The sequence below is a fragment of the Manis javanica genome, chromosome 6, assembly GCF_040802235.1.
Source record: "Manis javanica isolate MJ-LG chromosome 6, MJ_LKY, whole genome shotgun sequence".
Taxonomy (NCBI): domain Eukaryota; kingdom Metazoa; phylum Chordata; class Mammalia; order Pholidota; family Manidae; genus Manis; species Manis javanica.
Genome location: NC_133161.1, coordinates 21,700,700 through 21,719,441, shown reverse-complemented (window position 1 = coordinate 21,719,441; position 18,742 = coordinate 21,700,700). Strand labels below are relative to the sequence as shown.

Here is an 18,742-nt window from a genome sequence, read left to right as displayed (position 1 = left end):
TGCAGTAGGATTCTGTTTATCTGTTTAAAGTTAATTGTGTTTGAGATTAGGAAGAAATAACTTCTCTCCATATGATATTTTTAAATTTTCTTTTATACTTAATGAAATTTATACAAGTTTTTCACATATATTTTGTGAAACAAAATAACATTTTAAACACACAGACATAAAAATTAAAAAGGCAAGTTTGTAAGAAGGAGGAAATTTTTTATTTAGTGAGAATTTTCTGTCCATTTGGGTTTTTTTTCTGCTTCCTAGAATCCTTGTACTGACCAAGAAGTCTTCCCCAGGGAATGAGAATGTCAGTTGCTTTACTTGTCTGCTGACTTTCTTAGATGAAAGTGACACCATTGAGTTAGGTACATGTTGCTTTTTGCCTACAGTCATGCCGTGTTAACCCTAACCAGTCCACGGCCCCTTGCCATCCCAACCTACAGCTTGTGGTTGTGAGATACCTGCCATAGTTATGGTGAAACTAAGGAAGAAAACTATGGTAAGAGCAGAGCTGAAATCAGCTGGCTTATTCCATGTCAAACCCAGGGTTTTGTCTACCTCTTCTAAACTAAACAACACTGCCTTCTCTATTCTATGCCCATTTTTTATACTCCTTAAGTAACTGCAAAGTGGTACCTGATACTTTCCTAAGAAAGGCGCTGAATTTATCTTTTTTTTTCTCTCACATTTTAACATCTCTGAAATTTGGAAGGTAAATTATTATCTTATAAATACAATTATCAGGACTTTGTCTTCTCTTTTTCAAGGAATCAATAAAAATGGGTATTTGCACATAAAAATATGTAACAAGAAAAAGAAAGAAAAATGGGACATAAACTGCTAGAATAGTGCTCACTCTAAACAGATGGTTAATATCTTCCTCTTCTACAGAGTGTTTGATTTGCAATGAAGGGAGATTTATCATTTTGATGTGCTTCTGGAGGCAAGAAGTTTGAGCTTATAGTGATAATTTTGAATTTTAAGTCTTAATTGAGCAGTGCCCACATGGTACAGTGGGGCAAAGGGAAGAGCTAGACTTTGCAGAATATTAGCCAACCATTACTTTGTATTTGAAATTGTGGATATAAACCAAAATGTGATTATTTAATATTAATTGGATAGCAAGTCCAGGTTGCTGACTCCTCTTATTATCATTCGTCCTTGGCTATAAAAGGGCTGTTTCAGATGGTCTGCCTTGTGTTACCGTAAAGAGAAAAAGAAAACCTTGTGATTGACAAACAAATGGCTTTTGCATTGTGAATATGGATCCGAGCTTTCACTATGGTTTATAATCACTCAACTGACATTGACAAAGAAGAGACCGAAAATGAGTGCCTTCTAGCCTCAAACACCCATTTCCTAGGTTTTAAGAAAATCTCACATCAGCTGTGTAAATATGTAGGACTTCAGATTTCTCTATTTATTATTATCACTCAAAAATTACTCTGTCTGTATAACCATGGAGTCAGCCGAGCCACATGGGTTGAAAGGATGGTTTCTCTTGCCATGGTGCTATACCTTTATGCAACTTACACATCCCTCTGTCCTGTTCCTGTACCTGCAGTGAAGCTGCCGCCCATGCTGTCGCCACCCTGGCCGAGGCCACCTTGCAAGGAGGGGGACAGATCGTCCTGTCTGGGGAAACCGCAGCAGCCGTTGGAGCACTTACTGGAGTCCAAGATGCTAATGGTAAGAGAGCATAAATATTTTATTAAATTTCTTCCCTGTTTCCACTTAAACCTTCATGACATGACTGACAATAGACCCTTCAGAAAGAGGTTGAGCTTTGAATTTTTCTTTATTGTTAGGCAATTGATACCTAGGAAAATTCTAGGAGCCTCTGATCCCTTCACAAGTTGGAGACTTAGGGTCTCCTGGGGGGAAAAAAGTCATGGTAATGGCTACCTTACTGAATTGCTTATTTGAAAAGTGACTATTTTGCTATGACAGGACTTACTGAGAGGTACTTTAAAATTTGCTGTGGGGCTTATTTTGTCCTTTACTCTCCCATGGGGTAAATCTATGTCCTTTACTGTAGCAGAGACTGTCCCATGGTCAGGTGCATCGTGGCAGGGTGGAATGTTCTGACTATCTCAAGAAAGGCGCCTCCATCTCCCCACAGGGCAGCCAGCAGGCTGTGATGAATGTACTTCTCAGATTGGTGCTGTGGATTCTGTTCCCTGTTAAGTGGGCCTCACCAAAGACCTCTGGATTTAGGCAATACCCTGCCACCGTGTTGCCCTTCTTTCCCAGCTCTTTGACTTTGGAGATACCCCAAGTAAACAAAAGGGATAAAGTTCATAAAAATATGATGACAAAAATGTACAACTTCAGCCCAGCTCTTGAATCCCCTTTCACAGGTCAATTATCAAGACCTGGGCTACCCAGGGAAGTGCTTCAGAAGTCTTGGTCAAAGAGAACCAGCCATGTTCTGTGAGACTCTACGATTGTTTATTAAACTTTATATATATATTGGAGATTAGGTTAAGTGGGACCAATTAAGTACTCTGGTTTTAGAGATTTGTTGTTTAAAGTTTTGGAAAAAGGATAAATAATAATCATACTTTTATTTCGGCACAAAGTTCCTTAATGGCATTAGTGGCCGAAAGAAAAGTCCCTGGTGCTTTTTTGGGGGTAGGTTCCCAAGAACTGTATAAGATGTTAGTTAGAAAATTCTTCAAAGAAAGACACAATGCTGTGTCCTCCTCTGGAAGTACGAAGAAGAAAGAATTACTGTCCCCTAGAAAAGAATAACATGAGAAATGTAAAGAGCCATTGTGGCTCCTGAGAATCATTTTCTTTAAAAAAAAAAAAGATACCAAATACTAAAACTACAGACCGCTTTTTCTGTAGGGCTAGGGGCTGCCATGAACTAACCCAAATAGAGAGTTGATCTTACCCAGAACACTGCAGGGTGAAGGGCATCTTGTGGTCATGTGTACTCAGGCTGAAATGAACCACAGCTAGAGTTAAGGAAATCCTCTCTTTAGGTAGAATCCTATCCCTATTTCATGCCTTTTTCTATTCCTCATCTGAGTACTAATCTACCTTAAACAGAAGGTAGGATATCAGGCCATGTGAATTCTTCCAAAGTGCAGTTGCTGTTACTCACTGGGATACTAAAAATACTTTTCTGTGTAGGTCTGATAGGAGATTTTGTTATCCCTTCTAAATGGTTTTGACCTGTCTGGGCATGGAGAACAGACTGCTGTATAGTTCCAGCTCCTCCCCAGCCTCATCTTTTCAGATGGGTGATTTTATAGGCGAGTATAAGGACCCTTTGGGTCTCCGACCAAACAGACCTATTGAGTCATATGATGAAGTTGAAACACACCCACTACTACTCACTCCTGGAAGCTGCCTCTTTCCAGAAGCTTTGGGTCATATGAATCAGTTGTGATTTCATGTTGATGGCTGCATCTGTGATAAGAGAAAATTCTGGTCTACATCCCCAAAGCCAGGGGTTCCCCAAAGCAGGCCAACCCCAGTTTGTGACAGCCAACAGGTGGCTCAACTCAGATTTGGGAAGTGAAGTTACTACTTTCTCAGTGCAGCTTTTCTATGTGAAATCAGACCACTCACTGAGTTGTGTCTTATCCTGGCAATTTTAGGCAAAGGTTTATCATTTCATCCGTCCCTTCAGAGAATGAATCAAATATTGGATATGACCCAAATTATAATGCTCCTTCTGTCTTAATACTTTTCCTCAGAGTGCTGTAGGATTTACTGTGGGACTAGAACTAGATTTTCCCATTTAACCAGCTAATTTGGTATCTGGCTAGACTTTTAGGGGTTCTCTTTTCAGTGTTCCTTCAGATGTGTCCCATTACCAGTACTTGTCACTTCTGTGACAAGGCTTTGGTGTCAGCCAATAGATCGAGTTTATTACTAGGAAGAAACAGATGAATTCCAGATTCCAGAGGATGGTTTAAACAAAAATTCTACTAGCAGATCACTCTTCAAAGAGCTATTTGGATATTGTTCAGGACTGAAGCAGATGGAGTTTCAGTGTCTCTGAGATGGAACTAGAAGGGGTGGAGGATTGTGTATGGAGTTTGACAGAGTACAACAATCAGTGAGAAATGACTGGGCCAGTGAAAGAATATGAAGCAGCATCCATAGGACACTTGTTTTCAGGTTAAAAGTAATGACCCATGCATGGCAGAAGTTTAATAAATTCCAGGTCACCAAAGCAGACCTGACAGACAGCTTGCACCCTAAGATGTCTTCTTTTTCTGGACCCTATCCCACCCCAACATTGAAGGGACCTCTCAAGCACTGGCATTACTTTATTTCATTTATGTTCTCCCTATTTCAAGAGCAGAAAATTAGTCTTCAATCACTTAGGATGGAGTTTCACAGTTTGGTTCAATTTAAAGATTTTTCACAGGTGCCTTTCTTTTTGCTGAAATGCAGGTAGAACTGCCTAAGGCTGGGAAAGGCCTCTTAATGACTGCCTTCCTTTACTTTTCCTTTTCTCTTTCCTTTTCCTTTCCTTTCCTTCCCTTTTCTTTTCTTCTTTAAATAACAGTTATTCCTTGCTTCCCCCCACCAACACACCTTAATATAAGAGGGCATATAGTATTTAAATGTCCATTGGTTTCCCTTCACTCTACCGTCCTCTATACCCTGCACCCTCTGTGCAGATGGACTCCAGGACTAGTGAACACAGGCTCATGCGGGGTGGGAGCACTCTAAGTGATATTCACTGCTCACCCAATCTTGCCACCCACTGTCAGCAATCCTCAGGGCACCATATCTACCTACCTTTTCCCTTCCTAATTTAGCAAAATAATGAAAAAAAATTATATTGGCACTTGGCCACCTCAGAAGTGATCTTAAAGATACCATTGCAGATTCATACAACTATCCTTCATTCCTAAAAGCTAGATGCAGAGGGGAGGGGTGGGGACAAAACAGATAACTGAAGTTCGTAATCAATAAAGGTAATGGGAATCAGCTCCTTCAACTACTGTCCCATCAAGCTGCTTACCAGAGCTGCTAAGAAAGTATCAACATTTTCTAAAATGGCTGGCACTTTTTCTAATGATGCTGCAGAAAATAGGGGACATAGCATTTGTTGGGTTTGTTTTGTTTGGTTTCGTTTGGTTTTCTGGCCCTGATTATAAAAATCATCCTTAATCCCAGTACATAGAATGTTAATATTTTGAGTTTTTAAAATACAGTCTTTTTTTCTCATTCAAAAAAACTTTTAACCTAATTAGGATCATACCTGCATTATTTTATAACTTGTTTTGAAATATTTAACCAATTTCATGTTAATATTTTTTGAAAAGATCCTTTAATACTTGCTAATATATCATATTTCCATCCTATTAACCAGTCCCCTACTACTAACACTTTATGTTACTAATAATTTTTTACAATAAAAACAATACTGTTTATCTTAGTATAAAATTTTGCCCATACTTTTGACTCTTGCTCTCGACATAGCCTATACTTGCTTATTCTTCCAACAGTTCTGTGGAGAACCTGCTTTGGTACCCCTTGACAACATTGGATGTTGACACAGTTTACTTTTTCTTTTCTTTTGGGGGTGGTGGTGAATCAGACCAGTTTTAGGGGCTCAGGAGAGGGTCAAAGGGCTGGGAGGATGAAGATCCTCAGCCCAGCTGGGATTTCTCAGCTTCAGAATCACCAAAAACTACTTTTCTTGTCTTTTCCTCTTTTCTTTTTTTTCTTCCTTTGACCTATTTGGTGGGCAGTAAGTTGTACCTCATTTTTAATTTGCACTTTTTGTTAGTGATAAATATCTTTACTTTTTTTCTTCATGTTTTTATCTACACTGTGTATTTAGTATTTGTCTATTTTTGTTCTTTGCCTTTTTTTCTGTTGGAGTATTTATCTTTCACTGATTTGGAAAATTATTCATATATTAAAGATATATGTATATATTACAAATAGTTTTCATAGTTTATTTCTATTTCACTTCTTTTTTCATTTTTATTTCCTTAATTATTTGTCTTTTGCCTTTTTGTTTACTTAAGCCCCAAATCAGATAAATATCTATATGCCAGTTCTTCTGTATCTCACTTTTTATTTTAAATACTGTTAAAATATCCAGAGTTTATTTTAGTATAGGGCATTATGTAAGAATCTGAACTAACCCCCCCCACCCCATCCCCTGGCCTCTGCCTTACATAATATAATTGTCCCAGCACTATTTATTCCATGAGAAGGCTGAAATCCATCCTCTCTAAACTGATCTGAAATGTCATCTTTATCATATGCAGAATTCTTAAATGGACTGGTAGGATCTTGTGTGGGGTTCTTCTATTTCTATTCATCTGTTTGTTCTGTTCCTTATACTGTAACATTTTATTATCATGGTCTTATTATTAGCAGGTAGTGAAAGGCCTGTCTCCAAATTTGGGGAAAAAAAAATTCAATAAAAAATCCAAAGAGTTTTTGTGGGGAGTGAACTCTTCAGTAATTTTAAAGTTCCTCCTGAAGAATTATACTTTAATATTTTAGTCATTTTTTTTTTTTAATCCTGCCAGGCCTTGTAGCAGAACTGCTAACAAAGTGTAAATTGACTAATAAAAGCTTTCTCCTCTCCTTGGACCTCAGCTTTCCTTGGAGCAGGGGATGTGGGGAATGTTCATTATCACTGAGATGGCTGGGGGGTGATCAGCAAGTGCTGTCAATACTGGTGCCCCAGTGAACTGGATAATGAGACGCCAGTTGGTGCTGGAGGAGACATTTGTCCTTAGAGTGCTGCTAATTTTCGTAACACCAAACCATGTGTGTCTTTTTAGGCTAAGAAATTGTGGCTATCCATTCTGTTTATGCAGAACTCTATGGAGGCTCAGTTCTTGGACTTTGAATTTTTAATTTCCCATTCTTGGTTTCCAACTTCTTCAATTTCATTTTTCATACTAAAGGTGATGGCGGGGTATGCCCCACTTATGGAGTACTCTGAGGTAGGACATCACATTCTTTTCTACTATTGACGCTGCATTCTACCTCTCAATTACATTGTCCCATTTATTTTATTTATTTAACAAACATTTATATAATGCTAGCTATGTTCAAGCTCTGTGCTAAATGTTATACATGAATTAACTTACTTAAAACTCAGAATAATCCTATGAGATCAACATTCTTATCTGCAGTTAACATACAGGGAAACTGAGACACAGAAATTTTCAATAATTTGACCAGGTTCACGCAGAGACTGGCAGAAGTGGAAATGGAATTCAGGCAGTTTGTTTCCAAACCACTCTGGTATGCTGCCTGCCTTTGATATGATCTGGTTTCTGCCTGGACTCCATGAATATAGAAGGATAACTGTCTACCAAAGTTGAACAAATAAGTTTGAGGTCAGGCCTCCCTGCTAGAGACCACTTTCCTTATCCAGTTCAGCCACAGTGCCCATCTTCCCCAGCTGTTCTGATGGTTGTAGGGATGCTCTGGTGGTTTCTGGTGTCAGGGGCTCCCCTGCCTAGCAGCCCTTCCCTCTGCATGTGCGTGCATGTGCACACTCACAAACACGCAGGAGGATCTAGCCTGGAGAATCCCATAGGTCTTTGTGCTTCTCCAGTTGCAGAATTCACAGAACCAGCCAGCAGTTGGTGGTCAGACTTGGGTATTTTCAGTGAGCAAGATCACTTTGCAGTCAGTAAGCTTATCTTCTTGTCATTTGATTGAGGGGAGTCGGTGGGTGCTATTTAGAACCAAGGGACATTGTTTGGGGGGAAGGGGATGAAATTCAGAAGGAAGTAAACCCAACTAAAGGGTTGTTTCCTCACCTTGAAACCCCTGCCCAAGCCCTCCTGCTGCCCTTCAGTTTATGCCAGGCCCCTTTCTGCCTTCCCACCTGTCTCTGGGGAAATGAGAGACCAAGGCAGTAGGGCTGGGATTGTGGGAAAGGGCTCCGGGGAGAGTACATTTCTGCCGGGAGCAAGCTGGCAGATAGTTTGCTTCCCCTGCTCCTCACTACACCTTCCCCTTGGCTCAGCCTCCCCTGTGTCCACCTCCCAGAGACTGTGCACTACCTGTGCTGTCCTGGTTGAGACCCGGGGCCAGCTACCTGCCTTGGCCTGGTTCTGCTTAATAATTAAAGCTGATTCAAGACATTAACATTATACTTACAAAAGATACAACTCTAATCATTTCTCTTCAGTACAAATGTCCCTGTTTGTTCTGGCCTGGCCCTGGCAACAGTCTTGCTGCTAAGGCTCCCCCTTAAAACTCATCAACACAAGTTTCCTACAGCTCAAAGACCGCACTCAGTCTTGCTGCACTATGATACAAGTGTACACTTCACTGCCCATGCCAACTGCCCGGTCAAACTAAATCAATTCTAAAATTCCTTTAGGAAAAGATTCTTTTTCTGTTCACACTGAACGTATCTTCACCTTTCACCTCCCTATTTTTCTTTGACTTTTAAAAATATGTACGTTTCCCCAGTTGAATTTACTCTCAACTGTGCTCATTGGAATACCTTTTTTGAAAATTGTTCTTTTTTTTAGCGAAAGGGATAAAAGAGTAGACGGATGAGAACAGAAACAAGAAAAAAGGAGCGGGACTCTTGGGCAAGGTCCTTGCATGAGTGATCAGAACACATATTCCTATTCTGCAAGGCCTCCCAAGTGAGTCAGGATGTCCAAAAGGTCTGTTCCATACTGATTATAAAGAGCTAAGCCCAGCTAAACCCCAAGGAGGCAACATGTACATGTTTTAATTTTCTGTGAAAAGCTATGCCATGTGCATTAAAAGAACATTAGGGTATCCTTAACCTGGGGTCTGTAGACCCTAATAAATTCCATACAAAACTTTTGAAATTTTCTGGGATCCATAGATTTGTACAAACAGATCAGAGACATCTCCCATCCACCTCACCATCCCACCCACCCACACCCCCAGCCCCCAAAAAAGATTGAGAACCTCTGCTGTGGAAAGTGGTGGCTTAGGGGATTTACCTTTATGGGCGTCAGGGATAACGCTGAGAATGAAAGGAGCAAGGGAGATGCAAGGATCTGCAGGACTGACTGGCTGTTCTGAAAGCTGCACCGCCACCAAGCTGTGTGATCTTGGGCAAATTAACCTCTCTAGGCCTTAACTGTAAAGGTAGGATAATGAGAGTTCCATAGTCATAAGGAAGTTGTGACCACTAAACAAAACAGTTCCTGTAAAGTGCTTAGCATTTTACATGCTTAGCATTATAAATGTGAATTATTAGCTGTCAGTGTCAGTTTCATCTCCATCATCCCCCCAAATATGTTAAGTTACACAGAGCCCACAGTACTGTTGTGCTTCCCATCTTCAGGGAGAGCCAAGTGCTTACCTTTTGCAGTTGAAGGATTTATGCACCAGAGGTGACTACTGCAGAGATGGGAGTAGATGAGAGCCCTCCCTATAACCCTGAGTGAAGGAAACCAGGGGGACCTGGACTGAAGGCGGCATTGCTTAATACCCCCGCATTGGGTCTTACCACTCACTCTGAGCAAGAGCTGCTGTTCTCTTCCAGCACGTCACTTGCATTAGTCAGTATGGCATTTGTTACTCCTAATGGCATGAGCTCTCTTCCCATCTCACAGCTGCGTTGTATTTCAACTTCTGTCACTCTTACTTTATCATCACCACCACCATCCATTACTGCTTACTACTTGTCTTGTTCCAGCTCTTTAAAAATAAGAGATAATATGCCAGTCCTCATCTTCATAGACTGTAAAATACATCTCTTACTCTCCCTTTTTCTGTGCTCTTCATTCTATGGACATACTAGTATTTGGACTATTTCCTAAAAGAGTCGATGGAAATGTAAATACTAATTTAGGAAATATGTCAGTGCTGCTCCCCAAAAAAAGATGCTGACATGCTATTCCAGCGTACACTACAATCACCTTTTCCCTCAGTAAACTTGTAAGGTTTAAATAAATATATGAAATAAAGTTCTATAGTAAAGGTGCACTTTCAGTCACCATAAAGCAAGATAAAAGCTTTAAAAAAGCTGTTGCCTTCTTTGCTTCTGTGATACTCTTTGTAACTTTAATCCCAAACTGGTCAGTTCAGTTCGGGGCCTCTGGGACTTGAAGCAGGCAGCCCCCGAGTGCTGTTCTGCGTGAGCCGTGCATCCCAGGCTGCAAGCCTCCTGTCCTCAAAGTCCCCAGCGAGCAGCGCCTATGGCAGTTGTGGGTGTTTAGGCCACCCTCCTTTAAGGGAAATGACCCTCTTTTCCACTGACACGGAAGCTGAGATACAAGTGGAAGGAGCTGTGTATCTGGAGGCATCATGTTTTGTATGAAAAAGCAAATGAAAATACATCAGTCATATACCTATTTTCCCTTTGGAATCATGGGTCTTTTTTTAAATGGATGGGGAGGAGAAGTATACTCAGAAACCTGAAAAGATTACTTCTTAGAAGAAATAAGATGAGGAGAGCTGTGAGCTGTGGCTCAGAAAAAACAAGGGTGAGTGTATGAACAGGGCTCACCACTGGGACTGGCCGGGAAGCTGGCACCGTGCTGGGGCACTACAGCAATGCAGGACGGCGCCTCAGAACACGGGTGCTTCTCGCGTCCTCTACGGGTGCCTGTGGGAAACATGCTTCCTCTACAAACAGGGTTTTCCTCATTTAAGTCAGCTAAATTTTCTCTTAAGATAAATAGTTTTCATTCAGGAAACATGTTTGTAGATGTCATTCCAGGAAAATAACTGTTTAAGTTTTATTCCTTTTCACTATAAGCATTGAGCATAATTGTTTAGGACCTTCATCTTTCTCTTTTCTTTCTCCATCTTTCGTTTTCTTTTCCACTATTACTGCCGCTGCCACCACGGCTGTAACTCCCTTGCCACTGCCGAAGCAAGCCCTCTCTGCATAATTCTGCCTTCAACTGGTAAGGTGGATGGAACAGAACTTGTGAGCCCTGTTTTGCAGAGGCAGCTAAAGCTGGGATGTGCCCAGGGTCACACAGCTACTAAATGGTGAAACCAAACCCAGACCTCCAGTACTCCTTCTACTGCCCGATCTGGGCTCCCTTCTTTCCCCTTCACTCCCTCTTGCCAACGCAGGAAGTAAAGAACATATAAAGCAAGTGAAAACCATCATCTGTACTATTCATCTGATTAAACTATTACTTGATAGGGGTTGCTATGTTGCAGGCTTTTTCTAAGGAATAGTCATAGCCATATTTTACTCACTTTAAAAGTCAGTTAACTGATAAATCTTAGCAGAGACAAATAAATGAATGGCATCAAAACTCAAGATCTAAAGATATTCCATCTAGTAAAGTAGCTACTATGTGTGTGGCTATTTGAATTTAAATGCAAGTTAATGAAAAGTAAATAGTTAAAAATTCAGTTATTTAAGAACACTAGACACATTTAAGTGCTCAATAGCTTTGTGTGGCCTGAGGTACTGAATTTTTTATTTAATGTTAGTTTATTTACATATAAATTTAAATAGCCACATATAGCTAGTAGATACTGTAATGGACCACACATATACAGAACATTTCCATCAAAGCAGAAAATTCTATTGGATAGCATATATCTAAGAGGCTGTTATATTTAAAGTAAAATATTGTGGTCTTCTGGCAAGTTGTACCCTCTGCATGAGGGAGGATAACACGAATACATCATGAGCCTTGCTTTCCTGTGACCTTCTCAACTCATAGACAGCATGGCTTTGCTGGAAAAGAAAACAAAAAAAACTACCATGTGACTGTAATAATCCACCACCAGTAAACAGCTGGCAGGAGGCTTGCAAGAACTGGCCTATTTTTGTGTACTGCAGAGTCCCAAGCAGGAAAACCTGAGACAGGAGGCAGTGGTGACACCTAGACCCACTTTCTAGTCTCTTATTCATGACCCAAGCCACTTGCACATTTCCACTTAGAGGCCTCACAAGTGCAAATTTCTCTTCTTGGCTACAGGCATCCTTAGGCCAGGCATGCCAGTGGATATTGACCCCAAAAAGGATCCAGTAGCCAGTGCCTGGTGGGTCACAAGGCTGAAAGGAGCAGTTACTACTAGATGGATTTCAGATTTCACAATAAAATATGACTGCTCCTGAGAAATGGGAACATGGAGATATGTAATGGGGTTCTTGATTCTGGAATATGCAAAGGGGGCTTACAGTTCTCTCTGCCCCACATGTTTTGCTCACTCAGCCCTTTCGCAGCATCGAAGTCCATCCTCCGTCCCTACTCCCTCCATCATGACCTCCACAGGTCCAGAATGCCTTCCAGAGGGCCTCCCAAGGGAAGTGGCAGTTTCTCTGACTCCCAGTCTCCCCAACCCAGGGAGATTAGTCAGTGGCACTAATTTTAGAGAATGTTTAGTCCTAGTCTCTTTAGTGCCTGGAGCCTGGTAAGCATGTAACAACTACTAACTGTTATTATTACTAAACACACACTGAACTGGAAGGGGATTAATGTTCAGAGCATCCACTGGGATACATTAGGATTTCTAGGACACATTCTTAGGAGCTGGTCCAGTAAGCCTGCATTTGGAGGGAGCAGATAGTACGCCTCACACTGAGAACCCCTACTTTAGGAAGCCTCTATTACTGATGGAAGCATATTGTGCCCATCAGGTATACCAGGGCAGAGAGTATTCCTGTCGCTCAGGAAACGTAGCCGTTACAGCTGGAGGGGTTTCCAGCTGTCAGGGTTCTTTGATACCTTTGTCTCCTGCAAAGATGCTGACCCATGGATACCTTCAGAAAGGGCAGGACTGCCTCTTGAAAGTGCCATTGTGATGTTTAGATTCATCATTTTCCTTGCGGAGTCTGCAAGTCCAGAGGGGATGTGTAATCTCCCCATACCATTATAAACTGGGGTGGCCCGGGTGTTCATCATTTGTACACCAGGAATTGCTAATCTGGGCTCTGCTTCTCAAAGACTGAAAGAGGGCCTTTACAATGAATGACAGGCCACATTGGTCTCTATTCTTAGTATTCATCTGAGCCATGGCCAAGTCCTTCAGATGGAGCTTTTAGATGCTCTCAGTGTTAAAAGCTGAATGCTTCCAGAGCTGGCTTCACAGGGCCCCAGAGAATATTAGCACATATTGCCAAGCCGGTTGGGCGTACCTTCATCTGCTCCTGGTCTGACTATTGTCAGCTTGGGGAAACGTGAGCCAGGAACATTCTGGGCAGAGCACTCAGGCCGGGGCTTCAGAGCAGAGATTCCCAAGAAGGTGCCGGCTGCCTTACAGATAGACACCACTGACTATGGTCTCCTCTTCGTCCCTAGTGTCCTCAAGGCCAAATTACATGTTTTGTTATTTCATTCTCCTTCCCTTTAGGTCCCCAGGTCTTTCTGAGTCTTTGTATTCGAAAAACAGATTCTGGTCTTAGATGATTCCAGCTCCTTGTAACCAAGACAGACTCTTGGTGCCTGTCATTGCAGGTAATATTCTATAAAGGGATTTTTTTTTTTGGGGGCATACCAAATCCAGAGCCCTAATTGGACAAGTTTAACTGGATTCGTTTCTATTCAATCCATGGGTGAAAAACTGAGTGTTCATTGAGCATGTAAAAGGGGAACTAATCACTGTTCACCCCAGAACCAGAGTACCATGACAGGAAAAATTCTTACAGAGTGAAGGGTTTTTTTTCTTTGTCACATGAAAAGCATTGTGGTTACTACATTCACCCATATTATCAGGTCTCCCCCATCCCCCATGAAGTCACTGTCCATCAGCATAGTAAGATGACACAGAGTCACTACTTGTCTTCTCTGTGCTACACTCTCTTCCATGTGACCCACACACACACCATGTGTACCAATCATAATACCCCTCAATCCCCTTCTACCTCCCTCCTCACCCACACTCCCACACCCCTCCCCTTTGGTAACCAACCACCAGTCCCTTCTTAGAGTCTGTGAGTCTGCTGCTGTTTTGTTCCTTCAGTTTTGCTTCGTTGTTATACTCCACAAATGAGGGAAATCATTTGGCACTTGTCTTTCTCCACCTGGTTTATTTCACTGAGCATAATATCCTCCAGCTCCATCCATGTTGCTGCAAATGGTAGGTTGTTTCTTATGACTGAATAGTATTCCATAGTATTCCATTGTGTATATGTACCACATCTTCTTTATTCATTCATCTACTGAGGGACACTTAGGTTGCTTCCATATCTCGGCTATTGTAAATAGTGCTGCAGTAAACGTAGGGGTGCATATGTCTCTTTGAATCTGAGATCTTGTTTCCTTTGGGTAAATTCCTAGCAGTAGAATTCCTGGGTCAAATGGTATTTCTATTTTTAGTTTTTTGAGGAACCTCCATACTGCTTTCCACAATGATTGAACTAGCTTAGATTCCCACCAGCAGTGTAGGAGGGTTCCCCTTTCTCCACATCCTCACCAGCATTTGTTGTTCTTTGTTTTTTTGATACTGGCCATCCTAACTGGTATGAAGTGATATCTCATTGTGGTTTTAATTTGCATTTCACTGATAATTAGTGATGTGGAGCATCTTTTCATGTGTCTGTTGGCCATCTGAATTTCTTCTTTGGAGAATTTTCTGTTGATACTCTCCCCCCATTTTTTAATCAGGTTATTTGCTTTCTGGTTGTTGAGGTGTGTGAATTCTTTATATATTTGGGATATTAACCCCTTGTCGGATATGTCATTTACAAATATATTCTTCCATACTGTAGGATGCCTTTTTGTTTTGTTGATGGTGTCCTTTGCTGTACAGAAGCTTTTTACTTTGATGTAGTCTCATGTGTTCATTTTTGCTTTTGTTTTCCTTGCTCAAGGAGATTCGTTCAGGAAAAAGTTGCTCATGTTTATATTCAAGAGATTTTTACCTATGTTTTCTTCTAAGAGTTTTATGATTTCATGACTTACATTCAGGTCTTTGATCCATTTTGAGTTTACTTTTGTGTATAGAGTTAAACAATAATCCAGTTTCATTCTCTTGGATGTAGCTGTCCAGTTTTGCCAACACCAGTTGTTGAAGAGGCTGTCATTCCCCCATTGTATATCCATGGTTCCTTTATCATATATTAATTGACCATATATGGTTGGGTTTATATCTGGGCTCTCTATTCTGTTCCATTGGTCTGTTGTTCTGTTCTTGTGCCAGTACCAAATTGTCTTAATTACTGTGACTTTGTGGTAGAGCTTGAAGTTGGGGAATGTAAATCCCCCCCAGCTTTATTCTTCCTTCTCAGGATTACTTTGGCTATTCGGGGTCTTTTGTGGTTCCATATGAATTTTAGAACTATTTGCTCTAGTTTGTTGAAGAATGCTGTTGGTAATTTGATAGGGATTGCATTGAATGTGTAGATTGCTTTGGGTAGGATGGCCATTTTGACAATATTAATTCTTCCTATCCATGAGCACGGGATTTGTTTCCATTTATTGATATCTTCTTTAATTTTTCTGATGAGTGTCTTGTAGTCTTCAGAGTATAGGTCTTTCACTTCCTTGGCTAGGTTTATTCCTAAGTATTTTATTCTTTTTGATGCAATTGTGAATGGAATTGTTTTCCTGATTTCTCTTTCTGCTAGTTCATCATTAGTGTATAGGAAAGCAACAGATTTCGGTGTATTAATTTTGTATCCTGCAACTTTGCTGAATTCAGATATTAGATCTGGTAGTTTGGGAATGGATTCTGTAGGGTTTTTTATGTACAGTATCATGTCATCTGCAAACAGTGACCATTTAACTTCTTTACCAATCTGGATGCCTTTTATTTCTTTGTTTTGTCTGTTGTGGTGAGGACCTCCAGAACTATGTTGAATGAAAATGGAGAGAGTGGGCATCCTTGTCTTTTCCCAATCTTAAAGGAAAGGCTTTCAGCTTCTTGCTGTTAAGTATGATGTTGGCTGTGGGTTTGTCATATATGGCCTTTATTATGCTGAGGTACTTGCCCTCTGTACCCATTTTGTTGAGAGTTTTTATCATGAATGGTTGTTGAATTTTGTAGAATGCTTTTTTGGCACCTATGGAGACAATCAATCACATGTTTTTCTCCTCCTTTTTGTTGATGTGGTGGATGATGTTGATGGATTTTCTAATATTGTATCATCCTTGCATCCCTGGAATAAATCCTACTTGATCATGATGGATGATCTTCTTGATGTATTTTTGAATTCAGTTTGTTAATATTTTGTTGAGTATTTTTGCATCTGTGATCATCAGGGATATTGGTCTGTAATTTTCTTTTTTGTGTGGTGTCTTTGCCTGGTTTTGTATTAGTTTTTGATATATTTTTGAATTTGGTTTGCTAACATTTTGTTGAGCATTTTTACACAGAATGAAGTTCTTTTTAAAGGTTCTTGGGTAAAGTGAACATTCCTCTTTTTATTTATGCTTCCATTAGGATTTTGAAGGAATGTCAGTGCACTGTTATTAACTCTAATAGCTTGCACATCACAGCCAGTATGGTTTGGGGCCTTCTGGCTCTCAGGTTACCTGTGTCAATTCAGGGACTCACTTCCCAGCTCCACCATTTGTTTAATAAAGAGCAAATGTGCAGAACCCGGCAGCAGCAGCCTGGCAGAACAGGAATCTGAACAGGATAAACATGCTTCCTTTTTGTGTGATGCTGTCTCCCCATACTCCTGCCAAGAGCAGGGTATCAAATGAAGGGGAGGTTGTGGTTGGAGTCAGTAAAGTGAATGCCCAAGTGGCACCTGCTCCATTCAGCAGATCTGCCTTCCCAGGGCCTCCCACTGCACATCTGTTCCCGAAAAAGCCTCTTCTCTCCTCCTGTTGGTCAGACTGAGAGTTAAGGCCCAAGGAGACATACTGGTTTTGTTTTGTCAGCACGATTGTCTGTGACATTATAATAATTACACCAAATCTTCATTATTAGAAAGGCCCCAATTTAGAGATTTTCAGAGCCTAAATGAGGTTTTCGAAGTAAAATTGATAAAAACATCTTTCCTCTTATAAAGCTAGCAAATGGATCTGAAGATCATTGAAGGGGTCTAAATATGGAAACTGAGACACTGCTCTGAGCGAGACTACAAAGACCCTGCTTTTCAGACTGGCTCACTCCAGAGGCGTACGGCAGTTCTCCTGGCTCGGCCTGGCCCAGCCCAGCCTCTGCACTGCATATAGCACTCTAATGTACAGCTATACTATGTTGTTCTCAGATGCTGATAAGTTTCTCACCTAGTGGGTGGAAGGCATTAAAATAAGTTGATGGGGTAGGGCAGCAAAGGAAAAAACCTGTGATATAAATAAAAGAAATGCCAGAAAATATATTTTGGGTGGATGCAGAGCATCCAATTTCAGCTTGAGTTTCCATCTAAACAAAGGCAGCTCTTACTGTGTTCTACAGTGTATGTATGCTACTGAAGCATGTTTTTGATGTGGAGCTGGCTCACTGGAAGCTCTAGAAAGGTTTTAGAGCCACACTCTGACTAATTTAAATTTCAATTAAAATCATATAAAATTAAAGATTCCGTTCTGCAGCCACACTCGCCACATTCCAGGTGCTCTACAGCCAGTCCACCAGCCAGTGCGTGAGCAGAGCCTGTCCGTCTTCAGAGATGGCTCTGAATCTCTTGCAATGTCTTGAGTAATGCTTGAAATGATTAAGCAAGCTTTGTAGTTTCTATTTCAGCCTTTTTGGAAGGGGAAAAGGAAATCTACTTGAATGTTTTTCGAACAACTCCTTCCAGCCATGTTACTTAGACTGAGATCTTTATCTTTTTACCTTTAAAGTATTTTTCCTCCAAAAACCTCATGATCCTTCCCCACTCCCAGCCCACTCCTCAAAAAAAAAAATTTAACCGTAAGAAGGGCTTTCCTTTTAGGAATGTCCACTTTCAGCTGACCTGTTCCCTTCCTTAAGCTTTACTTCCTTAAGCTTTTTACAGCCCCTGCCCTGTGACTGGAGAGTTCTTTTCTCGTTAAACAAAGCTTCTGACTAACATGGGGCTATGCGAACACTCAAGGGCTAAGAGTGTGTACATGAGCTGTTCATTTTGTGTACAGACACGGAGTGTGGACAACACTTCTGGGGGTGGAATACTGACCTGGTAGCCCCTTTCATTTTCAGTGACCTTGGGGACAAAGGGCAGGATCTTTAATCTAGCTTCTTCCGTTTGTCTGTCCCTAATAGCTACCATGAGGTTGCTTTACCACAAGACAAACTCTCTATGAAATAACAGTGCTACCCCAAATTTAGATAATGTCTTTTTTCTCAAGAACTTAATTTAAATATAATGTTACTTATTCTCACAGCACTCTTACGAGACAGAAGTGGCCTCATGAAATTTTAAATCCTTGGGCAGTTCCTTTAAGCAAACCAGGGTAAGCCTGGACCATCTCCTCCAGCCCTTACCCAGTGGCTGGGTACTTAAGGAATACACATTAGTTCCTATCAGCTTAAGGAAGACATAATCTAGGAAAGGAAGTCTGCTCCAAGAAAAGCACATAAATTCCAGTTTAGAGAGCAGTACGGGGAAGTGACATACCCTACCTGTGGCTCAGCTAAGGACTATAAGAGCTGCTCATAAACATGCACCACTAGCACTCTATGTGGTCATGTGTACCGAAGGATTTGTAAAAACCTTCCACAGGTGGATTTCAGGGGCAGCTCTGTACCCCGGGCAGCATGTTCTAGTGCCTGTCTTGGCTAGTGCTTTTTAAAAATCGCAAGGCCTGTGTATGGCAGACTGCCCATTGCGAGTAGATGTTTACTGAATGCTGCAGGGGGGGTTCATCTTTGGGGAAGAAGGAGGCAGCTGGGGGACCTAAGAGGCTACCCTTTTAGGCACTGCATCTTGCATGGATGATGGGATTCCTCTACT

General features: G+C 41.1%; 1 protein-coding gene across 7 annotated transcripts in view; it reads left to right on the top strand.

Moving 5' to 3' along the window:
• NRF1 (nuclear respiratory factor 1) overlaps window positions 1-18,742 on the top strand; it is a 152,605-nt gene that overhangs the window by 120,963 nt on the left and 12,900 nt on the right. For 6 of the 7 annotated variants that reach the window (XM_037019545.2, XM_037019547.2, XM_073238470.1 and 3 more), the window contains one exon: window positions 1,559-1,683. In XM_037019545.2, coding sequence (XP_036875440.1) covers window positions 1,559-1,683 — 125 coding nt within the window. Of the gene's footprint in view, window positions 1-1,558; window positions 1,684-13,269; window positions 13,374-18,742 lie in introns of all 7 variants that reach the window. The other variant, XM_037019550.2, reaches the window with a different exon arrangement.